Genomic DNA, 19,362 nt, shown 5'->3' with positions numbered 1-19,362 from the left:
GCCCAGGAATGAGCGGTGCTCTGGCGGATATGGACAAAAGAAGAGAGCGTTTTTTTTCATCACAATCGCGGAATAATAACGTAACTTTGAAAATATCGAGCGGTGAATTGTGACGACATTAAGCTGCCATTAAGGTGTAACTGCTGCGTTGTATTGCTTCGACAACTGTTGTGTTTGGATTGGTATATGTGTGGCTTTTGTGCTCGTATATGGCGTATAGGTCTTGGTGGAACGCCACACAGTGAATAATTTATATCGAGGACAGGAAGGATTGTTACACGGAAAGGGTCGTATCATTGAAATAGACCCCCCACTCAACTTTGTCGTTGAACTGTTGGTTTCTTGAACTGTATTGCACGAGCCTATCCATTCTCGCAAAGCTCGTTATCCTAGAGTCACTAAATAAGCTACGCTTCAAGTATCGACACTGAGCCGCCATGTTGTTTCGGATGACCTCCAGCCCCACCTCTATTTTGGCAGTAGAAATGGAAGAAGGTGAAGTTCAGCAGTGGAAGAAGACAACACTTCGAAGAGCGCTAAATGGATGGCGCTGGAGGTCATCCGAAACAACATGGCGGCTCAGTGTCTGTACTCTGAAGCGTAGCTTATTTAGTGACTCTACGTTATCCTTGTCGTACACATCTTGCTCCAAAAAAAAGAAAAAAGTGGGTACTCACGATGAGATGGCCTGTAGCCGTGTACGGCCCTGGCGTGGTTTCCGTAGTAAGACGATCCAGGAGATCCATCGAGGGAGTGGAAGAACATGTCCATGTCGTCCTGCGGCAGGCCCCCGGGGGCATCGGGAGGTCCTCCGTTACCCGCTGTTGCCCGGGGGGCCGCGGCGCCCCCTCCGGGCCCCCCCTCGTAACCGGGCCAGGCGGAGCCCGGGTGCGCTGAGCCGGGGTCACTATCCATGCCGTCGCACGGCTCGCGCCCACCGGTACTCCGGCACACCCGCTGCAACAGAGAAAACAATACCATCCCATCAGACATCGTGCACGTCGTCGCTGTTTATCAGGTATTGGCACGTTAATACTGAACTTGTTTAGAATAGGATGCGCGAGAACAAGAGACAAAAGACGAAACATTTTTGTGTTGTTGCTGTCAATGTTTTCGGTCGTTTGAAGACAACAGGATCACGCGGGTTCTCGCCTATACGACGAGAACGACGCAAGTTAGCGTTGGGGCCACAAAGTATTTTCGAAAACTAGCGTGCGCTCCCAAAATCCAAAGCGCTGTTTGGCATCTGGGTACGCGAAGTGACGACGACGCTATTCCTTTTTGTGCTTTAATGCGATTGGGTTCCCCCGTTCCAGAAATCCCCATTGATGGTGACAAAGTCGTGGCCTTACGTCGCGAGACTACTTTGGTCGGTCCGTAAGGAGTAATTTAATAGTAATAACTAATAAGTAATTTAAGTAATAATTTTAAGTAATAAGGAGGAGGAGTCGGCCCGGAGTAATTTTTTTCATCCGATTTCTTTTTAAAATATACCATGAAACATAAAAACACGACTATACAGTTAATAACCCCCGCAGAAGACAACGTGCTCGCGTGCTTTGCACACTGCTCGCAGAACGACTGCCGTTCAAGGCAGGATTCGAACCCGTTACCTCAATGTCGGTATAGGAGGAAGACACACTGCCAAATGAGAGTGAGGCCTTGAGATTCAGCAAAACGTAAGGGATCGTTTCGTATATGATGCTGCTGAACTGTCGTCACATATCCATTTACCTCGGGTGTCTCGTTAACATAATGTTCGAGGGATCTCCGCAGGGTAAGAAATATTAGAAAATACACCGTGACTCAATCTTGGAAAAGGGGACACCTCATTTACAAGCACGGTTGTTCGTTTCTCATTGTTCCGCTGCGTGGTACATATATGCAAAAACGAAGCGGGCCACGTGATACACGCGAAAGGAATGTCGCTACATGTTTATTGTCTGTCGCAATCCCAGTGTTGTTGTCGTCGAACGAAGGCCATTTCGATGTGTTTCCCCTCTTTCCAACCTTCACGAGAGCACGTCGCTACAGCCTGATTGTATTCAAAGCTTGCAAGATCGGTATAGCAAGAAAGGTAGCGATATATATATGTGTTGAATCAGCTGTAAATCTGCCCCAACTCATTACTAAAAAAAGGTGTCTCGTGAGTTACAAATTTGAAGTCGACCGAGCACTGAACGTGGACGGTTCCCTTATAGAGTGCTCGGGGATAGTCTTGGTCCATGGAACAATATAAAATTATTCAAGAGCACACAATCTGCAAGGCCAGGTATACAGCATAAACAACTGCTGGAACACACTCATTTGTTGCTGCAATATCAACTAGTCCCGAGGCATTCTGGGACAGGACTAACGTGAAGCCCCCGCCCCGTTCTCCTTCCAGCAGCACTGTCCAAAAAAAATTGCGCATCAGTTGGCAGGACAATGTAGGCATACAAATTACACATATACAGTACTGTCCATATTTGTACTACGCACAAATAACGTGTAAATTATTTTGGAGAAACGATCTGCAATCGAATGCTCTGCACACATGCATACGTGATAAAAGTGAAATAATACAAAGTGTAATAGAAAAATTTTCTTAGAAATTCTACAATGATGATTATCTCGACTTCCGTTTTATTACGCAACCTTATTATCAGCACCCGGGACGTGTCGTCTGGCGTCCCCCCTCAGGAAGGCGTCTGGGGCGGCTGCCCCTCTCCCCCACCCCCTCCGAACGTATACCTGTCTTCTCTTATCTTATACCTCCTGTTGAAACTTAGAACTTTATGTTTTGGTTTGGGATTGTATATTCTTCTACGTCCTCTGAAAGGGTGTGCCGATGAAGCAAAAAAATAAAAAATAAATAAAAGGGGCACAAGCAAGAATGCTCGTTCTGTTTTTGGAACAGCGACGACGTGTCAGCGTATAGTCTCTACGTGCGAAGTTTCCTTCAGTAATGTATAGGAACAACAACACCTACTATTCTCTCCTACTACCTACACTCTTAAAAATGAACTTCACCGCATGGCAAGCTCCTAGCCAACCATAATCTCGAATGATATAGTTATCTGCCCTGATTTGTTGAAAACTGGAGGCGTACGCCTTTTTGTGACAATTATGAACAGCATAAGTGTCACAAAAAAGGCGTACGCCTCCCGTTTTCAGCAAATCAGGGCAGATAATTATATCATTCGAGATTATGGTTAGCTAGGAGCGTGCTATGCTGTGAAGTTCATTTCTAAGAGTGTATACTATCTGGCCCCCTGGAACTAAAGTCATCGTGTAACACGATCAATATACCAGCCATAGCGCCAGCGATGTCGCTTCTGTGCCTTTTCACGGCACGCGACAGATACGCAAACTCCAACTATTCTAAACAAACGACAGTATAGGAGGGTGCGTGTATAAGGGTTCCAATAGGAATGCACGCACTGTAAGGAGCAGTTCTCTGTGGTGCACATCCTAATCACGTGTCCTGTACATGAACCTCATCAGCACTATCACTTTCGAGAGTTTTATAGATATCAGTTGCCACTTCACCCAGTCTTGTTGTTGTTGGGTGATGAGCCCATTCTCTCCTTCGTGAGATTTTATAACTCTTTTAAAGATATTAGCAATTTTGAATGCTATATATAGTTTTACCCAGCTTTGCTCATGTATCATGTTTTATAGCTGAATCTTTGTGAAATGCTAAGTTGAGTCTAATCCTTCTGCTTTTACCTACTAACCAACCACCATTGTCTTGGCGCATTATGGCCTCCGTTGCTTGTGCGCCATAAAAACTCCAATCATCATCATCATCACCATTCCGAACGATGATTGGGTTTTTTCGTGTTGTATACGGTGAGCTTCTGCTGTAAGGGTACATTCGTGCTGTGCAAGACATGTGTTAACACACTGTGGCGTTAACCGATAATTCAGCGAACTCTTTTCCGATTAACTTGGCCGCCATTGAGTGTTCCAGAAGCCCAGAAAGAGAAACATCCTTCCAAAGAGCGAACGTATATGCGACGACAGGAAGTTCCAGGACGGCAGGAAGGCGTTCTACCGTGAGGCGTCGAGGAGGCTCGTCAGATACACATGAGTTTGTCACGCGGAAATTCCTCAAAAGGGCAAGCGAGGCCTGATTGCAAATATATGCAGGAAAGCCATCGGTTCCGAAACAGCGATCCACGTCAATTATATGAGCTCCATTTGCTTTTTTTCCTGGTGCTTGTTGCGGGTGATTGTGATGCCTTTTGTTGAGGCACATACAACGAACATGTGAAAATAATGCGTCGTAAAAGAAATAAATAAACGAAGCAAATTACAGCTCTATAACAACGACAACAACAGTATCATGGAAGATATGCGCCATGACAAGAAGAAACGCGCATTCGCAAAGAGAGGAACATAGAGCTGTGCAAATTTCATGGTTCATTGTTATTTAGTTTTTTTTTAGATATACTTAGGTGGCTTAATATAGGTAAGAATATTTTAGTTACAAGGCCTCCATGGCAATCATTACGCTGGAACTGTTACTCAACATTTGCTACAATCGAAGTTGCGTTAAATCGAATTCGTTATACCCGTGTGGGAATAAATCTTGTTGTTCGTTCCTCGAGTCTGGGGATGTACGCCTAAAGAACAGACAGGAACTGACGAGACCAGACTCGTCCTAATTTGGTTCACGACTATATAGCGACATGGTACACCAGTAGTGAAATATTTTATTTATATGTTTGTGCAGTCTTTATTATTTACGGGCACAAGCGCATCGTGTCGAATTATCGCACCTCCTCGCACTTATCCCGACTGGTGGATTGGTTGACGTGGCCCCGTCGGAGAGGATTTGCTGCGATAACCCGATACGATACGGTTTTGTCGCATTCATGTAAACCCAGCGATAGCAGGCATAGCGTTACTGAAATTTCTAGCGGCTCTATACAGCAGTCACATCGGTATATCGAATTCGAGAGTGCCTCACATTGCTGACTGGTTATATTATACGATGCATAGTTTTTGCGTGCACGTGTGTTCATTTCATGAAGTGGTACATGTACGCACATACGCTCAGACTTTCAATGAACGTCTGTGAGCCCATAACATGCTGAATGAGAACGATCCGGCTGGAAGCGAAATGCACATCTGTGACACCTCGTGTTGTTTTGTGAATCGGCACAGATTGTGCTGTCTGATACTCCCTGTTTATACGATGCGGCTCCGATGTACTACTCGTTTTGGTTCTGACGTATAGAATATTTAAATGCTGCACACTTCAGTTATGGAATTCATGTGCGCTTCAATAGCTTTCTTTTTATTTAAACACATTTTGGCTGTTTGGAAGTATCGATGAAATAAACGACGGAGCAGACGCTCAAATCGAAGTGTCCGTATACAGGACCGAGGTTCTCCGCATATTGCGATGTCGTCTTATCCCTACACAAAAGCTGTCACATTTGCTCATTAATTCGTGTTCAGTGAACGGCATTGGTGTAACTTAGCACAAGTAATGCCGCAATGAATAGAACGTTGACCAGCTCCCGTGGCTCAGTGGTTAGCGTGCTGACCATGTCACGTCGAGACTGGGAGGTACCCGGGTTCGAATCCCGGTGCCGGCTGTGCTGTCTGGGGTTTTTCCTGGGTTTTCCTCAGACGCTTTCAGACATATGTCGGCACAGTTCCCTTAGAAGTCGGCCCAGGACGCACATTCCCCCAGGGCGTGAGTCGTGACGTTGCCCACATACGTGAGGCCGACAACGGCAAGCCCTATCACCACCACCACCACCACCACCACGAATAGAACGTTACCATGTGTCACTCATTCCGAGGCTCAATGAAAAAAAGACGAAGCTTAACCAGTGAGGACTGTGACGTTATATGGCGACTGAGGCTTAGGAACGGCGAAGCGATATACGGACTCTCTCATCCCACCATCACCACCACCATCGGAGAACAGTTTAGGCTCATATGGATAGATATGTTCCTCCATAATAATAGCGGTCTATACATACATTTGCCAAACATACTGCGCAAGAAAAGCGAAGCTAATCGATGCGACATGCACGTATTGGCGTCAAAGTGTGTACGAACATTACAAGGAACTCAGCAACAACGTAAAACACCCATAGTATGCACCAAACGTTTTCCGTATAAGTAGGTCGATATGACAGTACAGTCCAAATGGTATCACATGTGCATGGTGATGGTTGAAGCTTTATGGGATACAGTCGCAATCGGCTATCCCCGCACTTTGGAAATCGTGCAGTAATCACATGACTATTAACAATGAGCCGTAATCTTTACTTTCTCCAGAACGAAACAGAAAGGAGAAAGACTTAGTCGCGGAACGAACGCGTCATCTTCCGGTTATGAAAATAACATGAATGGAACCGCCGAGTTGTACGTAATCCACGACAGCTGGTTGCGGCTGATTTGTGCCGGAAGTGCGCACATAGCCGTGTTGATTTAGCCTCAAATATCAAACGGGAATGCCGCTTTCCTACGGACCGCTTAAAGGCGTTAAAACTTTATGAAGGAGAGTACAGTACATTTATACGTAGTTATACGGTTATGTTTGCCGCTCAAAATTTACCGCATGCTCAAAGCTATAGTTTTTATGAACTAATGTATGTGGGTGTGCCTCCACAGTAAAGGCAAGCACGGTTTAAGGAAGGGTACGTTATCCGCTATAAACCTTTATTTTTTATTTTTCCTTTTTCGTGCTTTCGTTTTCCACGGTGTACCCTAAAAAAAGTACTGTGTAGAAAAATTATTGTCTGCACAACCCCAAAAGAAACTCGCACGAAACCCCTCATACCCTTTTACTCTTTGTTTTTATTGTTCGAAATCGCAGACACTGTAAATTTTGAACATGAGACAATTGATGTTCTGAGGCTGGAACACAATTGGCTGATGACGCGCCCTTGGAAGTGGCTGGGGAGGTGTGTTAGCTTAGCTCCTGGAGCCCTGGTAGAGCCCTGGACCGGTAATCCAGGAGATGTGAGTTCGAGTCCTACAGCTGGCTAACCTTTTCAGTGACTTCCGCCTTTCATAACTGTAAATTTTACCCGTGGTTTCGAGAACTTACGGTTACCATATCCGTCGGTATAGCGGGCAACTGGGTCTGTCGTATTTTGGGGGACGACTTTCAGATACCGATTGTTCTATACGGCGAATATACGACAAAGGTCGTATATTCGATATATACGATATACAGTCAAACTCCTTTACAACGAAACTCAGGAGACAGCAAAAAAAAAAAATTGCAATAAAGATATTTTCGTTAAAAAGGATGTCCATTATTGGACCTATAGGGCTCCAGCGGGACCACAAAAAATTTGCTGTAGTGGTATTTTCGTTAAAAAGGTGTTCGCTATAAAGGAGTTTGACTGTATACGACATACAGTATGGTGGTCTTGACGACGAAAAACCTTGGCAACGAAATCGTTTTCTTGGAATTGTTAGCGATCAAGAAGACAAAAAAAAAAAGCAAATGGTAGTCGCTGTTACGACGTCACATCTGCACACAGTCTGATATACGACACTTCACTGTATAGATGGACTTACAATGCAGAAACGTCTTAAATTTAACAGTGAATGTGCCATCTAATTGACTTTCGCTTATTGCCGGCTTTATTTTTCAAACGGGGCTTACGTGATGTCTCCGGGTGTTGCATAGCACACAGTTTCATATACTAGAACACAAAAACATTGCGCGCTATGTCTTATACGTTAATTGCGTGTCTGAAAAGTTCGTCTAATTTTATGTCTGGCACATATAATGTTCTGTCGCGTCTTTTTTTTTTTTTTTGTGGGATTCAAACAGTGTTCCCAACCATTTGGTTTAAATTTACTTTTCTTGGTTCTCTGAGCGGATTAATTTGCTTTAAATCGGCACAAAACATGATGGTCGTGGCTAATGCTCGTGGGTGGCAAACGGAATTTGATATCCATGTGCTGCGGCGCATAGATCGTACACCAACTAAAAGAGTATACTGTATACATATAACGCCACAACAGATTAACTCTTTGGAGAAAATTTCGATGACGAAATGGCCGAGGCTTCAATCGTGTCTTTTCTCGTGAGCGAGCATGTATATATAAAGTTTCTGTCCGAAACACATAGTCGCGTGATTGTGATCGTATAGCTATTCCTCGTGCAGAATTGACTTTGGAACGACATTTGTATGGACATGAAGTATTGTTACACCAACCTTGGATTCCTTCTCCATGTGGGAACGTATACAATCAATCGTAGAATAGTTGAATATGTTGCTTACGATCGGTTGCACGCGAGGAGAAGCTTGCGTAAACAAGGATGGTGCTCTCGACGAAAAGTGTTACTGTGGAACTAAGCGTTTAGCAAATGAGAAGCTAGCACAGAGAATTAATTATTGCTAATTCGAGATATAGTTCGGTTTTTATTTGTTTAATGAAAAAGCTGCCCATCAGATATCACGGCCGAATTGTTCTTTACCTTATGGGATTACCCAATATTAGTATCCTTCCCCATTCCTCTGGTTTGTTAAATGCATTTAACTCGAAAAAATATACAACACCCCATGTGTCAGATATCTGCGCCTGTTATAGAAGAAAAGGTACATAAAAGTTATAAAAAAAAGCATAAATCGGGTCTAAAGTACCACGTTTATACCTCATTACCACTGTATGCCCTGTTTAAACAATGTGTATAGTGTACAGATCACTGAGGCTATACCTTCTACGGCAGCTGAGGGCACAATAAAGTACTGCTCTATTACGTTTATACCTTCAGCGTTTCGTATACAGTCAAACTCCTTTACAACAAAACTCACGGAACAGCAAAAAAAAAATTCGCAGTAAAGGTATTTTCGTTAAAAAGGATGTCCATTATTGGACCTATAGGCTCCAGCGGGACCGCAAAAAAAAAATTGCTGTAGTGGTATTTTCGTTGAAAAGGTGTTCGCTATAAAGGAGTTTGACTGTACCTTTTCTTCCGCGACGTGTGGGATCACATGAATTTGTGACGGGGACGATATCATATCTCAGTTAAACAGCAAGTTACTTAAAGAACATAGCCGGTAATACAGTATGATTCTAATTAGGTTGGGAAGTGACATCTGGAAGCCTGTTATTTGTCCCCACAATAACCAAGTCTACACGTCCTCTTAAGTTGCTTATCCCGGGCGAAGGACGCGGTCTCCACCATGTGACCGTGGTGTAACCGTGGTGTGTTGTATATGTATCTGTTCTTATCAGCAAATGTCAACTGCCCCTTGTAAATATTTTTCCCAATATTTGTCGGTGTTGCTTCTTGGTAATTGTTGCTTCCTCTCCGATTCTCATACATACGTTGTAAGTTTGTGCGCGAGCGTGTCCATGCATGTATTTTCTTGTTTCGTCATCGTTCTTTTTGTCCTCTATTTGTGGCAAGCTGGACGGAGAAGCCGCAACTCCGATATGACCTCGAAATAAACAGAACATTACTGTTTCCCGAAATTATACAGCAAGGTCTTTAAAATATGCCCTTTATGTGGTATATACGCTTATGCCCTGAGGTACAAATAATATGCTTTCAGGGAGGTAAGGTATAAATTTTTCTAACAGTGAAGCTTACATTTGTCAAACAAAATGTGATCACATACCGCGCGTTCATAGAGCCAGTCGTCATCGAGAATGATATCGATGATTCTCGATGACTACGAAAAGGGAGAATTAAGAACGATCGTTCTTAATTCTGGTAATACATGTGAAGAGAATGCGAAGTTTAAGAACGATTAATTCGCGTTAAAGGGTGTACGGCTCCAATCCTCACCAAATTAGAAGAGAAAAAACAACACCACTCTGAATGAGTAAATTAGGATTGAGCTCGTCATGTTCTGTTTTAACACAGTAAATTATACGCGGTATACGCTTTGGGAAGTTGTAAACGAAATACAATTAACCGTACAATTGAATTAGGTTGTAAGAGGAATGTGTGCATGTATATGATGCGTGATTGATTGGTATAAGGAATTGGATGAATTTAACAACAAGAAGAGAAGTTTCCTGTTGCGTACTCTACGTTGCACCAATTCTTGATCGCTGTTACGTAAATATGACCGTTCCTTCCCCTCCAACATTTTATTTTGTTTCTCATTGCAATTTAATTCAATATACAATGAATTTCCGTATACATGTAACCATGCGCACTCTGACGCTTCTGGTGCACCAGCCGATTTCAGTGTTGTGCGGTTTGAACAGCTGCAGGAGTGATACGTGCAGATGTTTCTAAAAAAAATAAAATAAAAAAAGTTCGCGTGCGTATGTATAGGCGGCAATTGAAAATACGAAATATATATAGGAAACAAGCGCCTGCAGCAACTGTGCATATTTTACGTGTTAAACTTTTAATCAACGGTATAGATAACATATTTCCATACTTTGTTTTGTCTCCGTACACAATAGACAACCACGTTAGAGGCAATCTTTAATTACACTTAAATACATTTACGAGAAAGAAAGGTATATATGGGCGTATATACGATAACGTATTTTCGAAAAATCTTCGTCCACTTCACTCCATCCCACGGCTGCGGGCTTTGTGTGTGTATCCACATTGACATCGAGAATGTACACGGTATATACCTATAAAAATTTACCCCATGCCGGCGTGCAGTACTCGCCAATGACACAAAGCAGGTGGAAAATTCGTGTGTCCGCGTGGAACTCTGTTTGGTACGTTTCATCGTGGTAAATTTCAAACCAATTCAACATCGTTATCCAAAGTTACAGCCAAAAACTTCCAAATCCCTATGGGAAAACAATCCTGACAGAAGTCAAGTTGGGAAAGCTTTTCTTTGCACGAGTATATACAGTATACACCAACAACACCGAATATCCTCTGGATGTACGAAAAACGTCCTATAACGGATTCGTACGTCCGATGGATATCTGAGGGATATCCATCGGATTTACGACTTCCTTAGGACATTATTCGCAAATCCAGAGGATATTCGGTGCTGTTGGGGTAGCTACCCTGTATATCAACAACAACAACAACAACAACAAATAAATTAATGATAATGAATGGGCCTGTCAGGGATAAACGCAGCTCGTGCCATCCAAGGATACCCCTGGCGCCTGGCAACAGCTTGCAGCACTTTGAATCTCGCCATGGTACACCCGCTCGGCTGCGAACCCTTTGCCGTATACTCTTAATACAGAACTTAGAGCTTCGCCCTCCTAGCCAACCATCATCCTGAATGACAACGTTCTCTCCCCCTGATTTGATTTAAACTGGGAGGCGTACGGCTGTTTGTGACACTTATAGCAGTTCCGTTAATTGTCATAAGAAAATGCTTCCCCCCCACGTTTTCCACAAATCATAGCGTCCTCAACAGCGCTGATATGATATATGACAGTGCGTGCGGACAGTGTGAGTGGCTGACTGACTGTCTTTGTCACTCACTGCACTCTTAAAAATGAACTTCATCGCATAGCACGCTCCTAGCCAACCATAATCTCAAATGATATCGTTAACTGCCCTGATTTGTTGAAATCGGGAGGCGTACGCCTTTTTTGTGACAATTATGAACAGCACAAGTGTCACAAAAAGGCGTACGCCTCCCGATTTCAACAAATCAGGGCATATAACGATATCATTTGAGATTATGGTTGGCTAAGAGCGTGCTATGCGGTGAAGTTCATTTTTAAGAGTGTGGTTTCATAGTTAGCCATTTTTGTTTTCCTAACTGATCTGGAGTAGCCGGCTCTCGCAATGAGTGCCTATTTCTCCATTTTTTAAAATTGTCTTATCAACTCAACTCAACTCAAATCATATCAGCAGTGATAACAGGTTTCATTGTTCGAAATGGTGAAGTTCAGCTTTAAAAGTGTATACAACGCGCACACCGTCGACCGTCCGACAGAAAACCTCGAGCTAAAACACGTTGAAAGCAAAGTAAACGAAAGCACGTGCTGTGGAAAGAAAGATAGATCGTTCGCTGTCTCTTTCGAACGGGGAGAACGAATCGGCGTGACAGAAGACGATTACAAACTGCATTGAACGCTATATACTACTGTATGTGACCATATAGGCCATATACTATACCACGCACGAACACGGGGCAAAGACATGCTTTACAGGCTTTCTGCTCGTGCCCGCGTCATTTGCTCTATCACGCACCAGTGCTGGAAGAAGTGGCTCGTTTTGTAAGATCGTAAAGATTATTAACTTTGCGTGGGTTGGGACTGTATATATGCGTTCACGGAGGTATAGCTTTTGCTTCCGTTTGGTTTTCGAAATGCAAAGCATGACTGAGCATTTCCTGCTCGGGGAAAATTTTTTTTTTGGTAGAGTGTGCATAAAGGATATCTTTCAAGGACGCGCATTGTTCTCAAAGATGTTTCGGTCATTGTGGATATACATATGTGAAAGGAGAATGATATGTAGCCCACAAAGGATTATGTGTATGGCGGCATGATGTTTCGTGTTCATGGGTGTAATACATATACTGTTACGCGCATGTATACAGTTATTCTGCATAGTTGTCTAACAGTTCAAAAATACTATATGCTGCCGACCTGACGATGATCGAATGTGAGGGAAAAAAAAAAGATGCAATAAATACGGATACTTAGTTTAACTTCTCAAAGTACTGTGCTGTCGAACAGCTTCAAGGCCATATTTTCATTACTTTTGATTATATAAAGAAAATTTATTACATTAACATGATGATATGTACAGTGTAAGCAGTGAATAACATTGGTATATACAGTGAAACCAGTTAAAACTTTTGATTAACTGCTATTTAATGTATCTATCTATATTACCACTTTAGTGCCTATATATACCACGTTCATCTATACCTATTTCGTCCGCTATGCCACCCTCATGACCATTCTTTGTTTCTTTTATTTCAGAATATCTGTATCTACGCACTGCGTTGTCTAAGGCTACAGACACCGAGACAGAAACAGTAAGACCATTATGTACATCCCTCGTTTACTTTGCAGGTAGTCACATAACTATACAGTGCGTATACAGTATGTAGCTGTGCACGTATACATATACACGGATAGTACATATGTACATTTTCTTGTACCTCACGTGCTACATACATAGTTTCTGCAGTTTCGCTTCATATAATGCTCAAATACTGCTGATAGTCACACGTAACCCCGTCAAGCCACGAGTAGTGGCTCTTTGTCACCGGTCCCTGTCACAAAGTGACGAAATAAATAACTAAATAAATAATCAAGACGCACAAAATAGAACATCATCACCATTCCTTAATGGTACTCTACTCTATAATAATAGTCTGCTGACTCGTTGAACAACAACAACAAATAAGTAATGATGATGTAGTCGGATGTTTCGCATGGGAGATGCGTACGCCGTTTTTTGGACACTTGGCGTTAATAGCCCCCCCCCCCCCCCCCAAAAGGCGTGCACCTCCTATACTTTCAATTAACAAACGAGGAGACAGAGCGATATCATTTTGAATTTTCGAATTTGTTTTGCGTGGTGTTACATATGGCGATATACAAGCTCCGTTTCGTGGTCTCTTTTTTACCATATCTATCACAGTTTTTGATGTTGCGTGATGTGATGTGATGGAGGAAACAAAAAAGGGGAGTAAGTCACACAATAAAAAGTGAATTTGTGAATAATTTGGTGGGAGTAATAACAGAAAATTACGCAAAAATAAAAATTTGGACTTATTCTGTACGTTTGTTCCTCACTCAGCGATCTGCTGCCTATACATCAGCTCCTATATAGCGGTCTTCTACATATGACACGCGTATGTAGTGCCTATATAATGATCCTCCTCCACAATACCGTACACAGGTCGTGACCACATCGTCGCGTCGCCCGTGCGATTACACGAGGCATAAACGATATTCTACAAAACGTTGTCTGCTGCAACGCTGAATACGAGGTGTTTGACCATATATACATATTAACGGTCGACGATCCATGCACACGGTGCTCAGACACTCGTTGCTCTGCGGCTAATCGACGTCGAGATCGTTATTAATGATCTCTTACAACGCCGGACTCGTGATGATGATGACGGTGGCCGTACCGACGACAGGAATATTTTGATACCGTCTGCAACCCTTTCGCTGAGATTGATGATCGTCGAGGACCAGAGCAAAACGATCCATCACTCTAAGATGTAACGTTAGGTTTTGTAACGAAAGGGCAACGTGCATAATATATAATAGTCATCTTTGAGGTTTATAGTGCGTGTGCAAGATCTTCAAACAAATGTTGGGCTTTCATGCGCGTGGTATAACGATGAACATTGGTTGGAGTGGCCTTTATACGCTGACATGTGAAGTGGACGTATATATTAGGATGTCTTGTGTGAGCGGCCTGCATTATACAAGGTTCATATAGTTGGCACTTGTTCTCTAATAAACTCCAGGGTGATGCTATGCTGCATGCTGTCCGATAAATAATCATTCTGAGCTGATATCTCCCTTGGAGAATTTCAAGCCAGAAGAAAGTGATATATACGTATCACAATTGAAATCATGGCAGTTGAGGAAAACAAACCAGCAGTGGGATTCCAACCCACAACCTTTGATTGTAACTATATAGGCGTTGTGAGGATTGTGTTGTCCTTCTATCTTGAACTGCCTCATGCGGTACAACGCTACAACGTGTATATATTACAACTTTCGATGCGAACTTTCAATGCGGCCATCAATCCGATGAAATACTCCATTATAACGAACTTGTAATGCGGCACGCCCGACGGCATATTTCATTATAGCGAACATCTATACTGCGGCGATATCCGCAGAAAAGCCGGGTCTCGCTCACACTGTTAATGTATATACTGCGTACAGTCCTTTAAACTCCAACCGTGTTCAATTATAATGACGGCTGAGATATCACACGTCTTATATCCCTGATATATATGAGCTGAACACGAAATAGAATCTCGTTGCGCACTCAAAATAATGTTCTACACGGGCCGTTCATCGTGCAGGCGACGATCTGTCTTGCTCCTTAACCAAGACCATGTTTACATTCCGCCCTGTCGTAGCTGGAGCCAACGGTATATATACAGACGATGTTGCTGCTGGAGGCATGCGGCGCTCTCGCAGCATGCGGCCTATCGGGCCTCATCACAAATGTCGCCACCTAAGCGCACGGACACGCCCACGTGCCTTATCGGACTCATTTATCTCGACTCGCGCCGCCTCTATCTTCGCCCGTCGTTTCCTTATCCACACAAATCATTGGCACGTCTCAGCATAACCTTGCCTTCCGTTATGTGTGCATGGAGCGTTACTGGTGGATACCGGATACGTATATGAGGTGTACCGGGCACGGTACAAGAGACGGACTTTGCTGGAAATTTTGATGTTAGATACATACATGGAGGAGGATAGGATCTTGAGGTAAACGCATATCGTGCTATACATTAGTGTGACAGGTTTTAAAATCGCTGTATATCGAACTGAAGTGCTGATCTCGGAACAGCTATACTGGATTGCTGGTTACGGGCCTCGTCCTGTGTATTTTGTGTCTCTTTAACCGTCAGTCGCAGGGAAACGTTGCGTTCTTCGAATCTTCCACGAGATTACTTGTATAATCTACTTCGGCATTCAACGCTACCCTGCCGTCGCATGTCGCTGTACACCAGGCTACACTGACCACAGCTACATCTTCGGCAGGCATAATGTGCTTTGTGACGCTCAACATTAAGATAGGAAGGTTTACCGCGCCCACAGTGTTGTGTGACACTTTGTATTACATGGACAAAATCGGTGTGGGAGGGTGACGTACCTGCGAGGTTACTCCCTGCACGGCGGCGATATCCTCGTCATAATCGTACACTCTGCGTCGACCGCCGTAGGACCACCATCGTGGAGCGAAGCAGCCGGTGCGTGCGGCGAACGGCGCTGCGCCGCCGCTGCCGTGGGAACCCGTGCTAAGTCCGTCCGCTTCAACGCACAACAAAGGCACTTTGACACGGCCACACCGTTACTCTCCTTTCACGCACACTTCGCAGGCTCCGCCATCGAAGAAACACGTGCGATGAGACAGACGACGCCGAGCGACAAACACACAAAAACCCACCAGCACAGCACACGGGACGGACGACCAGCACGCGAAGGACTCGAAACCTATTCTGACGGCCTCCACGGGCATCGCGAAAGGCGGCGCGCGCTCGGTGCCGCCGAAGGGGAGGAGCGCACGTGAGCGCGAGGCGAGGCGGTACGCGCTTAGTGGCTCCGATGCATCCAATCCGAAACGAGCGCGTGCACGTCTTAGCCAGTAAGAGAGCCGCGCGTGCGGGAGAGGAGGTAATAGGAGAGGAGAAATGATTGACAGTTTGCGCGTGAGGGAGAGGAGGAAAAACGGCTCGCGCGAGCGGCGGACCGGCTGTTTTTCTTGTTGGAGTGCAGGTTTTTAGGGGCAGATGAGTTTTGTTGTTGTTCCATCTGAGGAAGGGGTTTTGTGAGGAGACTTTGAACGAAATGGGGGTGCAAATGAATTGGAGAGGGGCGGTGCGCATTTGGACGCCCGCTGTCAAGCAAATGGATTGATTCTCTCCTTTGTGTTTGTTCGGCTGTTTTTAAACAGAGGACCCTTCTTTTTTATGCCGGCTGGAATGAACGTCTTTTCCGGAGTGACTGAACGTGGAGACGAAATAAAAATGGTGCAGTGATTTTGTAAGTGCTGTGCGAGGTCGAAGGCAGGCCGAGAAATGTAGGTTGTCGTCTCTCATTTTCTCCTGTGAAAAGGGAATGTTGCCGCACTCGAATTCTTGCGTGAAATATATTTAACGTGTCAGTTCATCCGAATTACGAAATATGTTGACAGTTGTGTTTGGTATTGGAGTCTGCATCGACGCTCTTTACGAAAATACTTTCGTAATGAGCGTCGATGCAGACTCCAGACTCCAATACAGTTAGCATTCGGTATCCATTGAAGATGCTGGGATCTAGTCTGAGCTGGCCGCGTTGTTTGGGACTTTTGCCGAATCTTCCGCTGACGTTTTCGGATGACTCTAGTCACTGTTACCGATGAAGTCGACCCAGGCCACGGCGTACCTGAATGTGCATCGCAGGAACTTAGAGACACCTGCCGTGATGCTTCTCTTATATCGTTCATCATACGTTTTATCTTTGGATACTCGTATCTTTTTCCACAAGGAAAAAGTGAACGTGTATGAGTCAGTAAGTACAAGGTACTCCTTATGAGATCACGTGGGATTATTGTCGCACGCCTATATGGGTGCTTCTGCACTCTTAAGAATGAACTTTACCGCATAGCACGCTCCTAGCCAACCATAATGTCGAATGATATCGTTATCTGCCCTGATTTGTTGAAAACTGGAGGCGTACGCCTTTTTTGTGACACTTATGCTGTTCATAATTGTCACAAAAAAGGCGTACGCACACCGTTTTCGACAAATCCGGGCAGATAACGATATCATTCGAGATGATGGTTGGCTAGGAGCGTGCTATGCGGTGAAGTTCATTTCTAAGAGTGTAGGTCTTTCTGTGTTCATCTTCTGTAAAGACCACTGTAGTAATTCCACAGGAGCGCGACGCAGAAATCAGAAAATATATCCGACCGTTTTATTTATTAAATCGGAAAATCTACGCACCGGGATGACATCGGAACAAACACCATTTGTGCAGCGGCTTTCTGGTACGTGCAGATGGCTTCTCCGCGGCGCACCTTCGCTCGGCAGCAAAGCAAGCTTTACAGTCGATGACACCTATTCATTGCGGTTTCCTTCAGTATTGTCCTTCAGTTTAATAATAAAGCTTTTAGTATTTAAAATTCGTCTTTAATCGCGTACTTAGTTTATTTTCGACCGTTCATTTATCTCGTGCGAGCCGCGCGACCTGACTGAAGCGTGCTCAAGAGTGCAAGGCTGCACTTTTAAACTGCAATTCAACTGCGAAAAATGCGTACCATATATCGTGCGCAAAACGTTGTCATCGATTTCTGAGCCCGCTCGCGTTGGGGGCAGCCCCGGTTTCGACGACAGAGTGATTGTTATCGGCTCCCTCGCAATAACACACTGGCTTTTAAAAGGAACTGGCTTTGTCTGCGCCCTTTTCAAAGGGGGGCCTGTCTCCGGGTCGTCTACCTTCATGAATTGCGTCCGATATACGAGTCATTCGACGCCTTATACCGAGGAAATTTTCCGAAAGAAATCTCTCTATGTATGAGTGGACTTTGCACAGCGGAATATGCAACGTTCCTCGAGCTGTTGCCGAAGTGTTAGCACGTGCTGTATTCACTGCATTTGGAGTCCCGAGTCACGAAGTCAGCGCACTACATTCTCAGAGCAGAACTTCACCGCATAGCACGTTTTCCGCCAGCCATTGCCACGAATGATAAGGTTACCGCTTCGGATTCGAAGTGCGAGGGGGGCGTACGCCTCTTTGTGGAAATTTGGATATATGATAATTGCTACAAAAAAGCGTATACGCCCCTCTTTCTCTTTCTCTCTTCAAATCAGAGGCGATAACCTTATCATTCGTGGTAGTGGTTGGCGCACAACGTGTTATGCGGTGAAGTTCTTTTCTAACAGTGATACCATCACGCTCTTGGAACACAACCTCACCCCATAATGTGCTGAAGGCCCCACTTTAAAAACGGGACTTGACCGATTAGCACGCTGTGCGCCAACCATGCATTGCCATGAATGATATAGGGTTATATCGCTTCTGATTCGAAGAGAGAGGGGGCATACGCCTTTTTGTGTCAATTTGGATGTATGATAATCGACATAAAGAGGCGTACGCCCCTCTCTTTTCGACTCAGAACCGATAACCCTATCATATACGCTACTAAAAATGAACTTCATCAGCAGGCTCCTAGCCAACCATCATCCCGAGTAACACTGTTCTGTCTCCTGATTTACCGAAAACTGAGGGCGTACGCCCCCCGTTTTCATGAATTCAAGGGAGAGAACGTTGTCATACCTGATGATGGTTGGCTAGGAGCGTGCTGCGTGGTGCAGCTCTGTTTGTAGAGTATGCATAGAATGATACCGTTATCACCCCTGAGTTGTGGAAAACTCAGGACGTTCGCCTTTTGCTGCGTAGGTGTCACAAAAAGGCGTACGTCTCCGGTTTTCAACAAATCCAGGGAGACAACGACAATGTCGTGCGTGATGACGGTTGGCAAGGTGCGTGTTATGCAGTGAAGTTCTCTTCTGAGAGTGGGGAAAATTGCGCAATCATAAGCTCTGAGCCATGCAAAATTGGGACAGTTATCGGTCCAGTGTAGCGTTGTTTAGAGCAACCTCAAAATTGCAGCACGACGGAGACACTCAAGCGTCCGACAGCAAGAAATTGATGGCGATTCAGGTAGTCCACGGGAAACCAGCGTCAGGGTTCGATCCCGGGGCTTGCATTTATCGGTCTCGGGCCTTATTCGAT

General features: G+C 44.4%; 1 protein-coding gene across 7 annotated transcripts in view; it reads right to left on the bottom strand.

The window, feature by feature from the left end:
* Positions 1 to 19,362, bottom strand: part of LOC135387925 (GATA-binding factor 2-like) — a 215,125-nt gene that overhangs the window by 48,765 nt on the left and 146,998 nt on the right. For 6 of the 7 annotated variants that reach the window (XM_064617142.1, XM_064617139.1, XM_064617143.1 and 3 more), the window contains exon 3: positions 678 to 957. In XM_064617142.1, the coding sequence (XP_064473212.1) occupies positions 678 to 915 (238 nt within the window). In that variant the 5' untranslated portion in view covers positions 916 to 957. Of the gene's footprint in view, positions 1 to 677; positions 958 to 15,739; positions 16,099 to 19,362 lie in introns of those variants that run through there. The other variant, XM_064617141.1, reaches the window with a different exon arrangement.

Source organism: Ornithodoros turicata, chromosome 3 (assembly GCF_037126465.1).
Source record: "Ornithodoros turicata isolate Travis chromosome 3, ASM3712646v1, whole genome shotgun sequence".
In the NCBI taxonomy this organism is placed as follows: domain Eukaryota; kingdom Metazoa; phylum Arthropoda; class Arachnida; order Ixodida; family Argasidae; genus Ornithodoros; species Ornithodoros turicata.
Note: the sequence above shows the minus strand (reverse complement) of the source record. Positions and strands in the feature narration are given on the sequence as shown.